At 40.6% G+C, this 22570-nt stretch overlaps 1 protein-coding gene across 50 annotated transcripts in view; it reads left to right on the top strand.

Annotated features, from left to right (window-relative positions):
• LOC106583293 (gastrula zinc finger protein XlCGF58.1) overlaps window positions 1-20226 on the top strand; it is a 38396-nt gene extending 18170 nt beyond the window's left edge. For 9 of the 50 annotated variants that reach the window (XM_045705533.1, XM_045705516.1, XM_045705534.1 and 6 more), the window contains 15 exons: window positions 552-635; window positions 3372-3455; window positions 3847-3930; window positions 4697-4780; window positions 5745-5828; window positions 6384-6467; window positions 6634-6717; window positions 7003-7086; window positions 7867-7950; window positions 9647-9796; window positions 11936-12019; window positions 13997-14080; window positions 14963-15046; window positions 15519-15637; window positions 17357-20226. In XM_045705533.1, the coding sequence (XP_045561489.1) occupies window positions 552-635; window positions 3372-3455; window positions 3847-3930; window positions 4697-4780; window positions 5745-5828; window positions 6384-6467; window positions 6634-6717; window positions 7003-7086; window positions 7867-7950; window positions 9647-9796; window positions 11936-12019; window positions 13997-14080; window positions 14963-15046; window positions 15519-15637; window positions 17357-17530 (1451 nt within the window). In that variant the 3' untranslated portion in view covers window positions 17531-20226. The remainder of the gene's footprint in view (window positions 1-551; window positions 636-3371; window positions 3456-3846; window positions 3931-4696; window positions 4781-5744; window positions 5829-6383; window positions 6468-6633; window positions 6718-7002; window positions 7087-7866; window positions 7951-9646; window positions 9797-11935; window positions 12020-13996; window positions 14081-14962; window positions 15047-15518; window positions 15638-17356) is intronic. The other 41 variants (XM_045705513.1, XM_045705549.1, XM_045705520.1 and 38 more) reach the window with 41 other exon arrangements.
• Window positions 20227-22570: the final 2344 nt, after the last annotated feature.

Here is a 22570-nt window from a genome sequence, read left to right as displayed (position 1 = left end):
TTACTCTCAGTACTTTTTTACCGGAGCTGCTCACGCTAAATTATTCATTTATGAATATTTGTATGGTTAGACTGCTAAGTTAGACAGAAAATTCATTGTTGAATGTCCTTGTGTTGGTAAACCCTTCCTCTTCTCAATCTGTGAATGGAATAAAGAGGCTTTGTTGGAAACTACTGTCCACTAAAAAGAAAAATCCCCACGTTATCAAATATTAGAGTGATGTCATTATGTATTAAGAATGTGTTTCATTTTTTACATTTTTGGTCAGTGATCTCTAACCAAGTTCCTCATAATTGACTGTAACAAGGGGAGAGATTATCACCAGATGACATTGTTTTTTAACTTTAGAGAAAAGCATAGTATGATATGAGGAATGTAATTGCTAGTACTCTTAAGGGTAAGGACACTCTTTATCGAAGTATGGTTTTTCATTGTAAGTGATTTGTTTATACTATTTAAGATGTAAAGCAGGAAATCGAGCATGCAAATGTATAGAATAAAACTGCAACAGAAAGATGGCTAATATTTATTTGTATGCTCTGTGTGTTTAGGAGTGAAGCCGTATGCTTGTTCCATGTGTGACATGAGGTTTATTCAGCGTTATCAACTGGAGAGACACAGCCTCACTCATACCGGTATGTGACCTCACTTTGAATCCCTCCCTCTCGCTTCAATCTGGCCTCAGATGCCATGCATGAGCCCCACTGCATTGTGGTTAAATGAGTCCTCCCCCCATGTGATGTTGGGGTATAATGGAATTTAATTTATACATATTGCTGCAACAAACTCGAATTTGTATTGTTAAAGGCATTTTATTTAGAAATTAGACTGCATTTATGCTTAGCCATGTTTCCTTTCAGAACAGGTTTTCTGAGAGAAAGATGTTGAATATTGTTCTACGTAGGCAAAAGATTTCCAAGGTAGCCAGTTTAGAGGACTATGATGGATTCTTCTCCAACCCTCAAATCATTGCACAGCATTAGTTAATCAGCATCATATCATGTTTAGAAATTAGACTTGTTAGTGAAATGAACCCATTTAATCACGCCCCAGGTCTGATATAAAATCTTTAAACCCCCATGTTGGAGTTGAGCTAGGGTCTGGCTAAGAGCCAAAACTTTAGGCTGGCTACATCAGTCTTTCCAAAAATGTCCTATGGAGCCATCTTTGATGTAGGGCTGGGCGGTATACTGTATTTTACTATATACCGGTATTGATGCACGGCCCTGTTTTGGGTTTTTACTTTACCTAATATAACTATTTTTCGAAGTTTGGTTTGTTAAATGTAATACGCAACTCCCAGCGCGTGTTTACACCGTTTTGCTACTTTAGTCGTCTTTCTCCCTCCTGCTGCATTACGCTTTCCACACTAAGCCCTGCCCCCTGTCACTCGAGAGAGACCACTGAGTCACAAGCACTTTCTTGCCGTTCACTTAGCACTGCAGTCTGCATGGTTAAATGGATGAAACAAGATGTTGGTGACATGCTGCTTTCCACAAGGATTCTCTAATTTCACTTAGTAGTTTACTGACAGTAAGATAAACAAACTGTCTGCTAGTTTGTCTTTTCATAGCAAGTTGTGACTAAAATAAATCTTGTTAGCCGCTAATACTAATATAGCTAGTTAGCTGGCTGGTTCCTACCCTGTCAATAATTCCTCGCTGGTTTATTCATTCTTTGTCATGTTAATCAACAATGTATTCAAGGTGCTTCCCACTATATTCTAACTATATAATTAGAACATTCATTCTATTTCCATGATTCCAACAGTTCACCAATTAACTAGGCTTTGTTTTTTTTGCCCATATCATGCAGCCCTGCATGGCACAGTGGAAATTATAACAAAAATGCAGAAATTAAATGATTTTTATTGGATTCAACAGTACAAAACAATAAGAATAGCGAAAAGCCCATTGAAATCACGTATGCGTTTTCACCCTAGGGTCATGAACTATACTGAACAAAAATATAAACGCATCATACAACAATTTTACTGAGTTAGAGTTCGTATAAGGAAATCAGTCAATTGAAATGAATTCATTAGGCCCTAATCTATGGATTTCACATCACTGGGGAGGGGCGCAGCCATAGGTGTGCATGGGAAGGCATAGGCCCACCTGCTGGGGAGCCATGCCCAGTTCTTCCCTACAAAAGGGCTTTATTACAGACAACAGCTGTCCAGCTGTCTGGGTGGCTGGTCTCAGAAGATCCCGCAGGTAAAGAAGCCAGGTGTAGGTCCTGGGCTGGCATGGTTACTCGTGGTCTGCGGTTGTGAGGCCATTGGACGTACTACCAAATTCTCTAATACGACGTTAGAGGCGGCTTATGGTAGAGAAATGAACATTACATTTTCTGGTGGACATTCCTGCAGTCAGTATGCCAATTTCACGCTCCCTCAGCTTGACACGTCTGTGGCATTGTGTTGTGACATCTACACATTTTAGAATGGCCTTTTATTGTCCCCAGCACAAGGTGCACCTGGTTTATGATTATGCTGTTTAATCAGCTTCTTGATATGCCACACCTGTCAGGTGGATGGATTATCTTGGCAAAGGAGAAATTCTCAGTAACAGGGATGTAAACAAATTTGTGCACAAAATTTGGGAGAAATAAGCTTTGAACATATGGAACATTTCTAGGATATTTTATTTTAGCTTATGAAACATGGGACCAACACTTTACATGTTGCGTTTTATATTTTTGTTCAGTTTAGGTACTCATAAAACATTTACAATTGTTATTATTCAAAACTTAAAATGCCGTCATGTGAAAAATATATGATATTTTGGCCATATCGCCCAGCCCTACCTTTTAAGGATTTCAGGATTGTAGCATGAGAATCGGACGGCTTCAGGAGTTTGAGATGTCACAATAGCATGGCAAAAATCTCATGGTTGTGTGAATGTGTGTGATGTTTAAATATGTACCAACTGCCTAAAATTTTCACATCTAATGTTCATATGATCAGCATGACGTGAAGCCAGTATTTTCCCCAAAATTCTAACCTGACTCGGAAATTGCAATTGTTATTAGCTAAACCATTGGCAGCGAGTAGCCACGCTTAGGCTACAACAGTTGTTTTGTGGTGTATTATTGCAGTGTATTAAGGCACTACCTTTCTTAGCATTACCCTTTGAAAATAGAAATGGCCCAATATGGCCTACTCATTGGGCACTGAAATCGTGTCCCAATTTGGATTAGTAGATTGCACCTTTTTGGCCAACCACTGAAACAAGATTTTCTGTCGAAGTAAATTGTCTGGTGAACAAGACCAAAACTTTGTTAAGCTTATTGAGCTATAGTAAAGTTAAGATCGATCATTTTTGGCAGTTGACCTTTTTTATACTGAAGTTGGTGCTCTGTGTGTATAGGGGTGAAGCCATTTGGTTGCACCATGTGTGACAAGAGGTTCTTCCAGCGCTACCACCTGGCAAGACACAGCCTCACTCATATGGGTATGCACCTGCTCACTGTATCCCTGTAATTGAACCCTAGTATACAGGGTTGGCAGGTTTTATCTACAAAAAAAGATGAGCACAATTTTATTTGCAGGTTTGATATCAATCAAAGTCCATAATAAAATGTCCCTTAAGGATGAGAAGGGTTAGTTTTGCCACCAGGTGACATCATCAGCTCATGGGATGTGTTGTGGACAAAAGCTTTGAAAAACACATTTAAAAATATCTCACTTCATTGGGGGAAACATTTTTTAAAGATTTGTTAATCGCGAGTACATTATGGCAAGTATAGTGGTTAACTACCAATCAATTTAACATCCAAGTATATTCATACCTAAACCTAAAATTCGAGGCTCTGAAATGATGTATTGATGCTCTGTGGGTTTAGGTGTGAAACCTTACGCTTGCACCCTGTGTAACATGAGGTTTGTTCAGCGCTACCACCTGACAAGACACAGCCTCAAACATACGGGTACAGTCCGCTCACCGTACCTATCACACATATACAAGCTAGTAAAGGATGTTAGTAAAAATGTCACAGGCACACGTTCAATAAAGATGTAAGACTTTGCAAAAATAGCAGTTGATTTGATCAGTTATTTATGATAAATTAGTTAAAGGTTAAATAAAAAGTACAATATATTACATTTTCCAGACATGCTGGAGTAGTGATGACTAAAGGCTGGCATTTCTATACATAATGATTGTGATTTGCAGTCCTTTACAAGTTAACTCCTTTGATAAACTGTAATATTGCATCATTGCTATGTTGTACTTGCGAAGTTCCCAGTAGCACTAGGTCATAAACTGCCACTAAAACCACGTTCTTTTCGCAACTTTGTAAATTGAGCACTTTAAGAAAGCCTTGAACTGCCAGCAGATAATCTCATCAGTTCATCTACTGTGTTGTATCATTAAGTGCAGTTTCCTTCAATCTGAAGTCTGTGGATGGACGCCTTGTAAATTGTGGTTCATCATAAACGAATTATGTTTCATTGGCCAATCCTACATTTGCTCACCATACCGACACCTTTTTGATTAACCCCCAAAACCGCAAGCTTTTGAGTTGGTAGTGTAATCAGATTCTTCAGGATGAATAGCAAGGAAGTCATCGCATCGATCAACATCAGGGTTTTATAAGCTATCAATTTATGATGATGTATATGCCTGAACTTAATATTGGAACACTTCAATTTATAAAGAGTGCGGCATAAAATAATAATGTTCTGTGTGTATAGGGGTGAAGCCGTACGCTTGCACCATGTGTGACAAGAGGTTTTTCCAGCGAGACCACCTGCGGAGACACAGCGTCACTCATATGGGTATGGGTCCCTTCACCGTACCCATGTCATTAATCCACACCTGAACCTCAGTATACAGGGTTGGAAGGGTTTAGCCTATGTGCTAGCTACTGCGTGAATCAAGGATGGCCAAGAATTTGTTTATGATGAAATGACATTTTAGATTGTTGGATAAATCATGGTTCTAGGGATGTTAAGAGGGGCTACCAACTGAAAACCTTAAATTCTGCTGTTTGAAAGCAGCATGTTGATAAGAATGTTGCACTATTGATAAATTGTTGATGGTACTGAATGTGGTGTAGTTTATGGTATTAGATCATGAACTTCTCATCATCCAAGTGCAATTTCTTTCATTCTCAGCTCCGTGGATGGACGCCTTGTAAAATTGTCTCATCCTAATCGAATTATGTTTAATTGGCCATCCTTAATTTGCGCACCTTACTTTTTTGATAGACCCCAAAAATGCAAGCTATTGAGGTGGTAGTGAAATCGTATTCTTCAGGGTGAATACCCTAGAAGTTATGGTGCGTTCGAGTGCTGTTGGAAATCTGAAAATATGAGGTCCGGACTCTGAAATACCCACTTGAATGACACTCCAAATTGTTAGTTGGGAAACTTGGGCCCTAAATGTTTTGTTTTAGACCAAAATATGTTAAAACAAAGCCATTTACAATGTAGCTAGTTTGACACATTGTCAATGTAAGCAAGCTAGCAACATTGGTTCTTCGCCAACAAGCTTTAACCTCATTGGTTGAAGAATTGTGAGCGCCGACTTCAATAGCACTTGAACGCACTCATGTCATAACGACGACTTCACCAACTGGGAAATAGGAAATTCTGAGGACCAGTCAAACACACCACCATTGACATCAGTGGTTTATCAAAATCTATTTAGTATAAATGTATATGCCTAAGCTTAATTTTGGAAGACCTCAGTCAATGGAGAGTGAGACATAAAAACATTTTGTATGTTCTGTGTGTACAGCGGTGAAGCCGTTCGCTTGCACCATGTGTGACAAGAGGTTTTTTCAGCGCCACCACCTGCGGAGACACAGCATCACTCATATGGGTATGGGTCCGTTCACCGTACCCATGTCTTTAAGATCAGGCTACACCTGAACCCCAGTATACAGGGTTGGCGAGGTTTAAACACTAACTCAATAATATTTGAATTGAGCAAGTGTTACCATAATTGGTTTTCTTGCATCTCAAAGAAACACCTTTAAAAACACTCAATCCTTCTGCTTGAAATTAGCATGTTGATAACAATAACACAGCTAGGTACATATTGTTATCGTACTGTATTTGGTGTGAAGTTAATGGTAAAAGATCACAAACTTGTCATCAATTTCTTACTTTCTACATTTTATTGGCCACCCTTAATTCTTGCACCTTGTCAACACCTTTTTGATTAAAAAAACCCAAAACCGCACGCTATTGAGGTGGTGGAGTATTTAGATTCCTCAGGGTGAATACCCTGAAGGTTATTGACATCAGTGATTTTTATACGAAATCAATGTAGTATAAATGTATATGCCTGAACTTAATATTGGAAGACTTCAATCGATGGACAGTGAGACACAAAATAATCTGCTGTTGTGTGTGTGTGTGTGTGTGTGTGTAGGGGTGAAGCCGTATGCTTGCACCATGTGTGACAAGAGGTTTTTTGAGCGCCACCGCCTGCGGAGACACAGCATCACTCATATGGGTATGGGTCCGCTCACCGTACCCACATCATTAAGATCAGGCTACACCTGAACCTTAGTATACATATTCTCAAAGCTCAGAAGATCTGGTATATACCTGAACTTAATATGGAACACTTCAATCGATGGAGAGTGCAGCTTTAACATAATGCTGTTCTGTGTGTATAGGGGTGAAGCCGTTCGCTTGCACCATGTGTGACAAGAGGTTTTTTCAGCGCCACCACCTGCGGAGACACAGCATCACTCATATGGGTATGGGTCCGTTCACCGTACCCATGTCTTTAAGATCAGGCTACACCTGAACCTTAGTATACAGGGTTTGCAGGATTTATATGCAAGTCATGCACAAAGAAATGTGTAGATAAGATATATATTATATTATATTATTTGCGGATAGGTTGGATATTTCCCATAAGTTTGTATGGACAGCAGTGGCTTTTAAACAATTAATTTAGTTTAACTGAATACACATAATATTGGAAGACTTCAGTGGATGAATTCTGAGAACCAAAGTAATGAATTGTTCTGTGTGTATAGGGGTGAAGCCGTACGCTTGCACCATGTGTGACAAGAGGTTTTTTCAGCGCCACCACCTGGCGAGACACAGCGTCACACACATGGGTATGTCATTAAGGCTGTTGGTGAAATGTTTGCATGTTAGGTTTGATAATCAAAACGTCCATAATTCCATTTCTCCTAAGGACAAGGGCTTATTACTACCAGATGATGTCATCAGCTCATGTGATGTGTTTTGCTATTTTGGGGAAAACAACTACACCGACTGTTCGATAACTCGCACCTCAATAGCATGCGGATTCAGATCTCTTCCAAATTCTCTTCTGGTTTCAACCCGAGACTATTTCAATTGAGCAGGTGTTATCATCATTTTTTTCTTGTAACCTTAACAAAAAGTAGTTAAAGTAATTCTACCATCCAAAAACGGGTCCATTCTGCTGCGTGAAAGCAGCACGTTGATAACACGCTGTGTTTATTATTAGCTCTCTTGTATTCTGTGTCAAGTGGTGTTTTAGGTATGAGAGAAATCACACTTGATGACAAGTTCACGTTTACATTCTGAACCCAGTGGACGGAAAGCCCTATATTTTCTACCATTTTAAAAGTGAGTTCTGTACAGATAACGTTTTATTGCTCAGCCCCAATTCCCACGTAAAACAAAAAAAACGTGTGCTTTGTTCGACTCCAACGACCACCGCGAGTTATCGAAGTGGCGGTGTAATGACATTTTCAGTGTTAATCCTGTTATAATTGCATAGGTTTACAACAGTGATTAATAAACAATCAATTAAGTATAAAGTCATATACATGCTATTCAATAGATTCACACATCTTTGAATGATGGAGTGTGAAACAGAAAAATAATAAAACATTCTTTGTGTATAGGAGTGAAGCCGTATGGTTGCACCATGTGTGACAAGAGGTTTTATCAGCGCCACCACCTGGCGAGACACAGCGTCACACATATGGGTATGGTTCTGCTCACCGTACTTCTGCCATTAAAGGGATAGTTCACCCAAATTACAAAATGACATTGGTTTCCTTACCCTGTAAGTGGTCTACGGACAAGTTATGACAGCAGTACATGCTTTGGTTTAGTTTCCCTTGCACTGTCCAAATACTGAAGTTTAAGCATTTGTGGCATAAATCACATTCAAATCATGGTACCGATATTAGCATTTTCACGCATGTTCAAATCATCGACGTGACCGAGCTTCACAATACATTTTTGTCACTTTTGGATGATTTGGATGTGTGAAATGCTAATATCGGTACCATGACTTGAATGGGATTTGTGCTATAAATAGTAGCATTTTGCGGGCCTCACGAGTGGCGCATCGGTCTAAGCCACTGCAGTGCTTGAGGCTTTACTACAGATCTGTGTTCGATCCCGGGATGTGTTGCGACCGGGAGATCCATGAAGCAGCGCACAATTGGCCCAGCGTTGTCTGGGTTAGGGGATGGTTTGGCTGGCCGGGATGTCCTTGTCCCATAGTGCTCTAGGGGCTCCTGTGACAGGCCAGGCACATGCACACTGACAGGGTCGCCAGTTGAACGGTGTTTCCTCCGACACATGGCTTCCGGGTTAAGCGAGCAGTGTCAAGAAGCAGTGCGGCTTGGCAGGGTCATGTTTCAGGGGACGCATGGCTCTCAACCTTCGCCTCTCCTGAGTCGTCTGTATGGCAGTTGCAACGATGGAACAAAACTGTAACTACAAGTGCCAGGGAAATAAAACCAAAGCATTGGTTGCTGCTGTACCTTGTCCATAGAACGCTTACAGGGTACGGAAACCAAGGTAATTTTGCAATTTGGGTGAACCATCCCTTAAAGATCAGGACACACAAATCCTAGTATACAGGGTTGGCAGGATTTATACGCTAGTCGTGCACAAAGAAATGTATTGGTGAATATATATTATTTTGTAAGTTATGTTTATGTAATTACCCTTGAGAATGAAGCTAATGTTAGGCTAATATTACCACCAGATGACATCAGCTCATGGGATGTGTGCAAAATGTCTCCCCAAGAAATTGGCAAAATAACAAGTACATTGACCACTCCGTAACTCATGCACCAATAAGATAAAAAACTTAGTTGTGGAGATGTCTTCCAAACATTTTTGTGTTTTCAAGCCAGACAGTTATGATAATTGTTATTGGATTGGATGTTATTGGAAACTGCAGAAATGGTTAAAGCTGTCTACAATCTGAAAACACCCAATCCTGCTCAGTATTGCCAACTTGGCCACTTTGCACTAGTCACTAGATCTAGCAACATTTTGGACCCCTGAAAGTGACTAAGAGTCGGGACAAATTCAGCAATTATTTAAAGCATTCTCAAGAGCGTTTGCCTCAGCCTGTCGCAAATTTCTGAAAACTGTGATGATCACATGCCTTGAAAATTTGTGTAGTCTAATAACTTCTAGTGACAAAATGTGTAGACAATAGCTTTTTTCCTCCCAATAAGTTGGCAACACCGGCCCTGTTGCGTGAAGGCAGAATGTTGACAATAACAGCACTTAGTGCATATTGTCAGTCCAGCTGTTATTGTGCCTGATGTTTATGGTAAACCTAATATTGGAAGATTTCAATATGGAGTGTGAGGCATTACAGTAATGTATTGATATTCTGTGTGTGTGTGTGTGTGTGTGTGTGTGTGTGTATAGGGGTGAAGCCGTACGGTTGCACCATGTGTGACAAGCGGTTTTACCAGCGTTACCTCCTGGCAAGACACAGCCTCACTCATTTGGGTATGGGTCCGCTCACCGTACCCACCTTACCCAAGATCAGGCTACACCTGAACCCCAGTATACAGGGTTGGCAGAATTTATATGCTAGTCGTGCTCAAAGGAATGTACTCATTGCCTTCAAAGTATTCATACACCTTGAATTATTCCACATTTTGTGTAACAGCCTAAATTCAAAATGGATTTATAGATTTTCTTGCCCATCTACACACAATATACCCCATAATGACAAAGTTAAAACATGTTTGCAGATTTATTCAAAATAAAATACTGATATCTAATTTATGTAAGTATTCACAACCCTGAGTCAATACTTTGTAGAAGCACCTTTGGCAGCGATTACAGCTGAGTGTTTCTGGGTAAGTCTGAGCTTTACACACCTGGATTGTGCAAATTTGTCCCTTTCTTAAAAAATTATTCTAACTCTGTCAAATTGGTTGTTAATTTCTAGACAATCATTTTCAGGTCTTGCCATAGATTTTTCAAGTAGATTTAAGTCAAAACTGTAACTCTGCCATTCACTGTCTTCTTGGTAAGCAGCACCAGTGTAGATTTGGCCTTGTTGTAGGTTATTGTCCTGCTGAAAGGTGAATTCATCGCCCAGTGTCTGGTGGAAAGCAGACAACCAGGTTTCCTGTAGGATGTTGCCTGTGCTTAGCTCCATTCTGTTTCTTTTCTATCCTAAAAAAACTCCCCATTCCTTAACTATTACAAGCATAACCATAACATGATGCAGCCACCACTATGATTGAAAATATGGAGAGTGGTACTCAGTAATATTTTATTGGATTTGTCCCAAGCAACACTTTGTATTCAGGACAAAAAGTGAATTGCTTTGCTGCATTTTTTGCAGTATTACTTTAGTGCCTTGTTGCAAACAGGATGCATTTTTTAAAGTATTTTTATTCTGTACTGGCTTCCTTTTCACTCTGTCAATTAGGTTTGTATTGTGGAGTACAATGTTGATCCATTCTCAGTTTTCTCCTATCACAGCCATTAAACTCTGGAACTGTTTAAAAGTCACCATTGGTGAAATCTCTGAGCGGTTTCCTTACACTCCGGCAGCGGAGTTAGGAAGGATGCCTGTATTTTTGTGGTGACTGGGTGCATTGTATATTATCTCTATCTTTACCAATAGGTGCCCTTCTTTGCGAGGCATTGGAAAACCTCCCTGGTCTTTTGCGGTTGTTTGAAATTCACTGCTCGACTGAGGGGCCTTACAATTATCTGTATGTGTGGGGTACTGAGAGAAGCACATTTTTACTCCTGAATGTATTTAGGCTTGCCATAACAAATCCATTTTAAATTCAGGCTGTAACACATCCAAATGTGGAGGAAGTCAAGGTGTGTGAATACTTTCTGAGTGCAATGTAGGTGAAATATATTCTCTACATGTTAGGTTTCATACCCCAAAAAGTAAATAATGTAATTTCACTTAAGGATTGGAAAGGCTAGTTTTACTACCAGATTACATCAGTTGATGAGATGTGTGGTTTATTTAAGTGATTTAAAAAAATGCATGAAACTTAATTGTCCCAAAAATGATCACTGAACACTCAGGACATCATGCCTCAATACGTTTCAAATTGGAATAACTCCCAGTTGTAGTGATGTCTTCCAAAATTGTATGTGTATTTTAAATCCAGACAGTTTATGATGTGTTAGTGTAATGGCAGTTATTGGAACCTGCAGAAACGGTTAAAGATGTCTACGATCTGAAAACACCTCCTGCTCTGTATTGCCAACTTGGCAACGTTGCCCTAGTCATTAGATCTTTTGAGTCCCCCTCATTTCCCCACCTAAGTGGCTAAGGTAAATTCAGCATTATTTAAGGATTATTTTACCTGTTAGTTTTCAAAAATGAAGTGACTTTCCTGCAGTGATTTGGCCTAGTCAGAACAGCAGCGTACACACTCACTGTGCTGATGATGATCACATGCCTTACAAATGTGTGTTTTGAAGTTATCATGGAAATCAATTGTCTACTTTATCTACAATTTTATAACATTGTGCTGCTACCAATAGCTGGTTTCTTTCTCTCAAAAAGTTGGCAACACCAGTCCTGTTGTGTGAAGGCAGAATGTTGATAACAGCACTTGGTGCATATTGTCTGTTGTGCTGTATTTGTCTGAACTTTATGGTAAACCTAATAGTGGAAGACTAACAAGAGGCACAAAGTAACGTATTGATGCCCTTGTGTGTGTATAGGGGTGAAGCCATATGGTTGCACCATGTGTGACAAGAGATTTTACCAGCGATACCACCTCTCAAGACACAGCCTCACTCATTTGGGTAGGGGTCCGCTCACCGTACCCACTGTACCCAAGATCAGGCCACACCTCAAGCCTTGCGTATAGGGTTAGCAGGATGTACAGTAGCAGTCAAAAGTTTGGACGCACCTACTCATTCCAGGGTTTTTCTTTATTTTTACTATTTTCTACGTTGTAGAATAATGGTGAAGACATCAAAACTGAAATAACATATGGAATCATGTAGTAACCACAAAAGTGTTAAACAAATCAAATTATATTTTATGAGATTCTTCAAAAAAGCCACCCTTTGCCTTGATGACAGCTTTCTCTCAACCAGCTTCATGAGTTAGTCACCTGGAATGCATTTCAATTAACAGGTGTGCCTTGTTAAAAGTTAATTTGTGGAATTTCTTTCCTTAATGTGTTTGAGCCAATCAGTTCTGTTGTGACAAGGTAGCGGCGGTATACAGAAGATAGCCCCATTTGGTAAAAGACCAAGTCCATAGTATGACAAGAACAGTTCAAATAAGCAAAGAGAAATGACACTCCATTACTTTAAGACATGAAGGTCAGTCAATCCGCATAAAGACCTTTTGAAAGTTTCTCCAAGTGCCGTCGCAAAAACCATCAAGCACTATGATGAAACTGTCTCTTGAGGACCGCCACAGGAATGGAAGACCCAGAGTTAACTGCTGTAGAGGATAAGTTCACTAGAGTTATTAGCCTCAAAATGCAGCCCAACTAAATGCTTCACAGAGTTCTAGTAACAGACACATCTCAACATCAACTGTTCAGAGGAGGCTGCGTGAATCAGGCCAAATTGCTGCAAAGAAACCACTACTAAAGAACACCAATAAGAAGAAAAGACTTGCTTGGGCCAAGAAACATGAGCAATGGACATTAGAACCGGTGAAAAACTGTCCTTTGGTCTGATGAGTCCAAATTTGAGATTTTTGGTTCCAACCGCCGTGTCTTTGTGAGACGCAGAGTAGATGAACGGATGACCGCCGCATGTGTGGTTCCCACCGTGAAACATTGAGGAGGAGGTGTGATGGTGTGGGGATGCGTTGCTGGTGACACTGTGTGTGATTTATTTAGAATTCAAGGCACACTTAACCAGCATGGCTACCACAGCATTCTGCAGCGACGCGCCATCCCATCTGGTCTGCGCTTAGTGGGATTATCATTTGTTTTTCAACAGGACAATGATCAACACACCTCCAGGCTGTGTCAGGGCTATTTGACCAAGGAGGAGAGTGATGTAGTGCTGCATCAGATGACCTGGCCTCCACAATCACCTGACCTCAACCAAATTGAGATGGTTTGGGATGAGTTGGACCGCAGAGTGAAGGAAAAGCAGCCAACAAGTGCTCAGCATATGTGGGAACTCCTTCAAGACTGTTGGAAAAGCATTCCAGGTGAAGCTGGTTGAGAGAATGCCAATAGTGTTCAAAGCTGTCATCAAGGCAAAGGGTGGCTACTTTGAAGAATCTCAACTATAAAATGTATTTTGATTTAACACATGATTCCATATGTTATTTCATAGTTTTGATGTCATCACTATTATCCTACAATGTATAAATAAAGAAAAACCGTTGAATGAGTAGGTGTCCAAACTTTTGCCTGGTACTGTATATGCTAGTCATCATGCACAAAGAAATATAGGTGGAAATATATATATATATATATATATATAGTTAGGTTTGATATCTAAAAAAGTCCAGAATTTCCATAAACGTTTGGATGAGAAGGGGTAGTTTTACTATTAGATTACATCATCAGCTCATGTGATGTGTTGTGGTTGTGGACTAAAGCATTGAAAAATACATTTAAAAAAATAGTTGGAGAAAACATCTCCCTGATTCTTCCACCGGAATCCCCTGTAAGTCATTGCATGAATTGAAATTGGTGGTAAAAAATCTGTTTAGCGTAAATTGATATACTGTACTTAAACTTCCTATTGGACCTAAATTGGTGCGAGGCACAAAAATAATATCTCAATGCTTTGTGCATTTAGGTGTGAAACCTTACGCTTGCACCATGTGTGACATGAGGTTTGTTCAGCGCTACCACCTGACAAGACACAGCCTCACTCATACGGGTACAGTCCGCTCACCGTACCCATCACACATATACAAGCTAGTAAAGGATGTTCGTAATGGATTTTCACACACGTAATGAAGGACTGCTAGAAAATACATTTCTCATCTACATAGTTTTGTAATGATAAATTAGTAAATAGTTGATTTTAAGTTTAAAATACTGCAGCAACACAAATTAATATTTGTAATACATTCTAGTACAAGTTCCATTTTTGTTGTTTAAAGCTAGATCCCTAAATATCTTCAGCTAATTTAGCTATCATGTGGATGTTGAGATAATAAAAAAATGTATTAGAAGAATAAATCTATAACAATCTATTTCCTGCTATTCCAAACATGAATTGGCCAAGCACTTCCATAAGTAAAACAATATCATATTGGAAGCTTGTGAGAAATTGTCTGTAGCTATTGCTATAATCGTTTTAGTGAAGAATTTAGTTAAAATTTGAAACTACAACTATTCTTTACAATCTCTAATGATTATTTTTGCAGTGGAATTATACGTTCTGCGTAGGCTTTATTGACACACAATTAGATTTTGTTCTTAATACTTTTATTCGGTGCTTAGTTCACAATTAGTTCACAATTGCGTGTGTTGATTGTTGTTAATTAGCTAATAGTGTTCTATGATGGAAAAAAATAAAAGTAGTGTTCATTAGAGCTTATTAAACAAGTCAGATTGCCACGTCTTCTCATCCTTGTGATCAACAGCCCCCATCTTCAGGGTCCACATCGTGATATGACACGTAAAGCACTCTTACTGTAATTGTTACATGCTTATGGTAGCAAACAATTATCTCACAATAGTATTTGTAGTGCTAACTTGATTTTTGTGTTGTACTCTTTGGAGAGAGAGCTAATGCATTGCTCTGTGTGTATAGGGGTGAAGCCGTATGCTTGTTCCATGTGTGACATGAGGTTTATTCAGCGTAACCACCTGGAGAGACACAGCCACACTCATACGGGTATGCCCCCATTTACTGTACCCTTATCCCCAATAAAGGCTATTTTAATCAAAACAAATATACGATCACAACAAACTCGAGTTTGGATTGTCAAGTCATTTGATGAGATGTTGAACCAGCCTCAAACTATCAAAACTTTTCAGGGGCATCGAGTTGGTTTGATTTAAAAAGCAAAAAAAATATCAGTTTCCACTTTTATCTACACATAATGAGTTGATGACAAGACATCTTAAAATGTTACCACACGTTTAGTTTCTTATCCTTAATTCCTGTCCAGAAACTGGCTCATATTCAGTAGTATGTCTTAGTTTTGATGTCATAAGAACTAAAACAGTTTCCCATCACGTTAACAAACATTTGTAAATTGGTGATTGTAACCAGTAGACTTTAACCGTGTAAGAGTAAATCATATACAGTTTATGGTTCGACTCTGTGGATTTGATGTGATGAATCTGTTTGTGTGCTCTTTTAGGGGAGAAGCCGTTTGCTTGTGACATGTGTGACATGAGGTTTATCCAGCGTTACCATCTGGAGAGACACAAGCGTGTCCACAGCGGAGAGAAGCCTTATCAATGTGAGCGATGCCAGCAGGTAAAATAACTTAGACACAGAAGAGGCACAGAGAAAGAGGCGTACACACATACCCAGGCACGTACATATACACACCTGCATTGGAGAGATGCCGTCTGTGTGAGCAGTGCCAGCACGTAGAAGAACGTGCCTTGCGTGCTGGCACTGAGGAACACGTACACACTCAGACATGCTCGAAGCAAGGAGAGAGCGTCATGCCCTCTTACGTCACAAAACATCTGCCGCAGGGTGAGCAGTGACAGCACATAGGAGAATGGTGTCACAGAGGCACATGTACACGCTGATACAGACACGTAGCAAAGACATGCCCTACCAGGTTCGAATTACATTTTTTAGGGTGATCAGTGCCAGCACATAAGAGAATGTATTGCATTGATGATGCACACACACAGTGACACACCCACACGGATATACCAACATACAGATACCTGCCCACGTTAAAAATAAGTCTTCTCCTTATGAGCAGTGCCTTCAGGTAAGAGAATGTATGCACATACTCTGACATGCAGTCACGTTGGTAGCCATGAAGTGCTTTGAAAATCTGGTCATGGCTCACATCAACACCATCCCGGAAACCCTAGACCCAATTCACATACCACCCCAACAGATGACGCAATCTTAATTGCACTCCAGGCTGCCTTTTCCTACCTGGACAAAAGGAACACCTATCTGAAAATGCTTTTCATTGACTACAGCTCAGCGTTCAAGACCTGGCAGTGTGGTGCCAGGACAGCAAACTCTCCCTCAAGGAGAGCAAGACAAAGGAGATGATCGTGGACTATAGGAAAAGGAGTGCCGAACACGTCCCCATTCACGGGGCTGTAGTGGAGCGGGTCGAGAGTTTCAAGTTCCTTGCTGTCCACATCACCAACAAACTATCATGGTCCAAACACACCAAGACAGTTGTGAAGAGAGCACGACAACGCCTTTTCCCCCTCAAGAGACATTTATTTGGCATGGGTCCCCAGATCCTCAAAGTTCTACAGCTGCACCATCGAGAGCATCCTGACCGGTTGCATCACTGCCTGGTATGGCAACTGCTCGGGATTTGACCGCAAGGCGCTACAGAGGGTAGTGCGTACGGCCCAGTATATCAATGGGGCCAAGCTTCCTGCCATCCAGGACCTCTATACTAGGCAGTGTCAGAGGAAGGCCCAACAAATTATCACTCCAGTCACCCAAGTCATAGACTCTCTGCTACTGCATGGCAAGCGGTACCGGAGCGCCAAGTCTAGGTCTAAAAGGCTTCTAAACAGCTTCTACCCCCAAGCCATAAGACTCCTGAACAGCTAATAAAATGTCCACCCAGAATATTTACATTGACCCCCTTTGTTTTTACACTGCTGCTGCTCGCTGTTTATTATCTATGCATTGTCACTCTACCCCTACCTACATGTACAAATTACCTCGACTAACCTGTACCCCGCACATTGACTCGGTACTGGTACCCCTTGTATATAGCCTCATTGTTATTTTATTACTTTACCTAGAACTGCATTGTACGTTAAGAAAATATTTACTAAGAAAATAAAGTTAAGGGCTTGTAAGTAAGCATTTCACGGTAAGGTCTTCACCTGTTGTATTAGATTGGATTTGACCCACAAGCACCAGAAAAGCACATTGACCAAACGGACACAGTGGGCTTAATTGTATTGGGCATGTGTACACACTCATCTGTTTAAATGAATGCTGCATAAATCCTCCATGTATGTGTTGTAGAACTTCTCGCGGACGGACCGGCTGCTGCGACATCGGCGGCTGTGCCAGGGACGTGGTGTGGCCAAGGTGGAGAACCAGCCGTGCTGCGAGCCCCGCCCATACTCCCAGGAGCCCCCACCCGCTCCACCCACCTGGAGCCCCCTTCACCCACCCCCTGGTCGACTGGCTGTCTGACTGACATTCCCCCACCCCCCCCCCCCATCCTCCCTCCCTCCACACACACACACACACACCATCTCCCAGAGAGACAGGACAGGCCACCTAGTCTCACTCAACCCTGCACTCAGTGGCGCCACACTCTGGCAAAGACTGATCCTGCATCTCGAGTCCTGAGGTTACTATGACAGCGGGACAGATGTTTTTGTCTTCTTGAGAGCGAGTTTCCTTCGATAATTGGTGGTCTATTTTGTACTTAATCTATTTTTTAAAAGTTGTTTTTTATTATTATTTAGAATTATCGTTTGTGCTGTTGGTGGTACTCTCTGGTAGGGGGGGGTGTTAATGTTACGCCATAACAATGATGAAGTGGGATATATAACAATAAACAACACAGGACGTTTCTAGAAAATGTAGTTTGTGAAAGAAAAAAAGTTGTCAGGCAATGGTACAGGTGTCAGAAGTAAAACTAAAAAGGGGTTCCATAAAGTTTGTGATTTTAGGACGATATAGGCAAGTGGAGGATGTCCTAACCGGGCTGAAGTGAAGGGTCAGGTCAGAGGATATTGTGGTTCTTGTTGGATAGAGTTGCTGATGACTCAGGAAGTGGCACAGACAGGATGATAGCGTTAGCAAGTTCCATTACACCCTTTAACGGTGTATGTACAGAGGTCTATGGGAGCAGGTCGCAGGCTCTCTTTTACAGTCAGTTCTTATACAGATGTACATGGAAAACAACGGCACACGATGGCAGCTTCAGCAAGTCCCATTACTTTGTTTGTACAGATCCTCGTGTTGAGAGCATAGCAGGAGGTATACACAGTCTTGTGGCCTTAGAGCGTGCTTATGTTATTTGTTTAATTTGCCTTTTGTTTTTTAGTCCATGGTTTAATTATTATCAGATATGATAAAAAGGATGAGCCACTGCCTTTTTAAAAGCTGGGAATGTTTTTCCAAAGCTGTCACCCTTATAGAACACTGCTTACTACAATGGCACTATAAGGCATAGGCAAATATTCCTTCATCTGTTCGTTGAGAATTGATATAGTGCTGGTTATTATTGGTAATAATTTAACCCCGGGTTCCTGAATGATTACGTGAGGGGAGTTTGACAATTCCAGTGAGATGCTAATAGTGCTAACTTCAATTTGTCAGGCAGTGCTTTGGCCAGCTGAAGGCCATACAGATCATTTTTCTCATAGTTAAATGAACACTTGTTTCACTTTGCTACACACTAACAAATGCCTTTAACTGAGATGGGGGTAGGTGTGTATAAAGGATTTCTGTCATGTTCTTTCGGGGGTTAGCCTTAACTCGAATAAGATCTCTCTTAAATAATCATTGTAGTGTAAAATTATATTGTAATGAATGACTGTAACCTGTACTGAACTTTTGAACATGTCTGTGGTTTACCCCCTCCAAGTGTAATGGCTACAGAGCACAGAGATGCTTTAGTTAATGTCTATCTACTCTGACGTTTATCTATTTTTGTCCAGGTTAATCAGTGGGTCTATTGGTGGTGTTCCACAGCAGCCTGTCTGGGCTTGTAGAGCAGCTTAGGGAAGTATCTCTGAAACCTGGTCCTGAGGACCAGTGTGTGCTGGACTTCACTTAAACCGAGTCATTGAATTGAATGATTCTCAATGTCGCCAGGCTACTACTGTTAGTGAAACCAATGTACTTTTGTTTATTTAGTAATGCCAAATGTATATTCCAGAAATGTTGCGACGTACAGTCTGCAGTAGTTAAGATATTTAACTGTTTTAATTATGCCTGAGTGATTAGATGATGCAATCCAGCAAACAGGGGTATTCTAGTACCAGGGTTAAGAAACTGCAGCTTACTGTATGATTTGGCAACCCCTTGCCCCAAGAAATGTGGAAAGGATGCCACTTGTAACCACCGCTACCCACTAGTGAGGCCACAGGGCAAGGTTGGCTGACATTAACTGTTAAAGCCCTCTCAGTTCTGTCCTTTTAAGTATTGTTCTCAATCTCATGATGAAAATGCAATAGAATCTTTAGAGTCTGATCAGTTAACACAGTGAGGTTTATTTTCTTCAAAGGATCAGGTAAAGGATGGCGCGGTTAGAGAAGAGCTCCTTGCTCTCTGCTCTACTGTATTTCAAGATTCTGGTAATGTTTCAAAGACCTTTTTTTCGGATAATATTGTAAACACTGGAGTGATAAAAACAAAAGTAAAAAACATGAAATATGGATATTTTTCTTTTTCAAAACTGTTCTAGATTTTAGTCTTTAGACAGAGCCTCTTACTCCTCAACTTGACAGAGATGGCAGAACCATTTGGATCAGTACTGTATTGAGAGCCCAGGGCGTTTTTAGTAATTTGAAGATTAGAGGCGGTAGTACCTCAAGAAAATGACTGTTTTTATAAAGGTCCCCTTCTATTTGTAGTGAATTATATTGATAGAAATATTAGGTAAGCAACAGCATCTACATTAGCTATCACAAGTTAGTCTTTTCTTTGTCTTTATTAGTCTTGCATGCAGAGTTCTGGTCCTCAGTTAGGATCTTATATTGATTCTTCTTTTGTCTAAGCAAAATACGTGCATAAAAATAACTTCTTAAAAAAATGTTACATTTGATTATTGTAAAAATGGGGAAACTAATATGTACCCTTGTGATCCAATTAGTTTTAATTGTAAGGGGAGAGGCTTCCTACCATTATGCTGAAATAAAATACTTTATAAAAGACTTGAGTTTTGTTTCCTCTGTTTACTCCAACAGCCTTGCCTGGGGGGATAATCAGTGATATGAATATATCAAATCAAATTTTATTAGTCACAGCCGTGTTTAGCAGATGTTATTGTGCGTGTAGCGAAATGCTTGTGAAAGTGACGTTCTTTGAGGGCCGTCGTGGTATCGGCTTGGGGGGGGATATACACGGCTGGGACTATAACCAAAGAAAATTGTCTTGGGAGATAATACGGTCAGCATTTGATTGAGGTATTCTAGGTCGGGTGAACAAAAGGACTAGAGTTCCTGTATGTTATCACAATTACACCATGAGTCCTCAAGAGGGTACCAAAGTTGAGAGGAAATATGAGAAAGGCTAGTCAGTGTCATATTGTAGATTCCTGATAATCAGAGTATCAGTCTACACTATCATTCCAACTTCTCATTGTTGTGCCAAACACATTTGTCTTGACATTGAGCAATGGACTTGGTAAGAGCACGAACTGATCTGGGACTAGGCTAATATCACACCACTATCTGGCTAGAATGTATGTTCTTTGAAGGTTTATTGAAACATTGCTAAGCTACATACTCATTATTGGGACTGATAAAAAAAATCTCTAGCTGATACTAACATTTATTGGGATGACTTGTGGCGGTAATTGTCCTATACCCCAAGCAGTAGTTGATGTCAAATCAAATTGTATTTGTCACATGTGCCGAATACAAATGGTGTAGACTTTCCAGTGAAACGCTTACTTCCAAACCCTTTTCCCAACGATGCAGAGTTAAGAAAAATACGATGCATGAAACAAGAATTAAGCTATATACAGGTAGTACCAATACCATATCAATGTGCATGGGTACAAGGTCATTGAGGTAGGTATGTACATGTAGGCAGGAGTAAATTGACTAGGCATCAGGATAGAGGAGTAAAAAAACAGTTGCAGAAGTGTACTGTGTACACTGTGTGTGTGTGGGTTTGTATGTTATATAGTGTGGGTAGTCCTGAGTGTGCATAGGGTCAATGTAGATAGTCCAGGTAACCATTTCATTAACTATAACTGCTCCAAATCTCTTCAAATTAAACAGCCCACCTTGCATTAAATTAAACTGTGTTTGCTGTGATCCAGAAGTTTTTTGGAATGTACAGGTATTTCCCCAGAAACACTGACCTTGGTCCTTCTCTGTCCATTCCACATCCCCCTCAAACCATCAACACTTGCGGAGCAGGGCTGATCATAACGGCATGGAGGGAAGGAGGAGGGCTGATCATAACGGCATGGAGGGAAGGAGGAGAAGGACAGAATGTGGAGTTAGTCAGGGGTGTCCTCTAAGGCCTGCCTTTCTATTGTCTAGCTGCCTGTGCTTTCCCAAATGCCCTGTGAATGTTGTGTGTACAAATAGGATAAGGCACTGTTTTGCCCTGCTAATGCACCCACCACCATCCAACTGAGATGGTCTTGTGTGTATGGTGCTGTAATAAAGTATGTGTGCAGAAGGGTGTTCTGGAAAAAGTGTCCACAAATTCAGGATAGTGTTGAGTTAACCTGCAACGAAGCAGGTTAGTTGTAGAGGATTCATTCATTCTCATGGTTTCTAAGTTCATTTGAGATAAAATAAAATACTTGCTAACTCATTGATCCTGCTTTTCTTTGTTTCGATTAAACTCCACCCAAAAACGATCTTGGTATTTGTTTCATTAGTCCATTGTTGATGCAGCCGGTATGATTTGTTTCCTTTAAGCTTCATTACCTCAGATGTTTTCCTCCACACTGACTGCAATGCTATCAGACGTTTTGGGGTCTAATGAAACCATCTCACTGAGGCATCACTCATAGAGGGCTTGCTCTCTCTCCATTCCCTGGTCTCTCCCTTTCTCGAGGGGTTCAGCCATAGACTAATTTACAGCACCCTGGGGCTCCAAGCACTTAACACAGAGCCATCCTAAGTGAGGGGAGAGTATGTTTGCTGATGGGGGGGAAAGGTCACTGCTAGGGTGTGTGCATCTTTTCATAAAGTATGTGTCTGGATAGAGTTTTCAGTGTTTCTCTAGCTAGATAACGGACACCTGGTAAGGTTGCAGACAGTTTGGTTGGATACTTTGCAGTGGGGTAGATTATAGAATTCTGATAATAAAGCTTTTATTTATCACATTGATCTTTCAGATGTTTCTGAAATCAGAGAATTAAACCCTCCTTTCCTTTCTCATGGTTTGAGCCTGGATCCGTCCCTGTCATAAATCAGTACAAATGATTTAAAAGCACCCCAGACTCAGACACCCCACTCCTCCCACCATGAGGTACAGGGGTGGCCTGTCATTTAGTGGTTAATTAACAAATGAATGAGCGGCTCTGCAAAT

The sequence above is a fragment of the Salmo salar genome, chromosome ssa22, assembly GCF_905237065.1.
Source record: "Salmo salar chromosome ssa22, Ssal_v3.1, whole genome shotgun sequence".
NCBI lineage: Eukaryota > Metazoa > Chordata > Actinopteri > Salmoniformes > Salmonidae > Salmo > Salmo salar.
The sequence above is the reverse complement of the archived record's forward strand: the minus strand, read 5'-3'. Positions and strand labels throughout refer to the sequence as shown.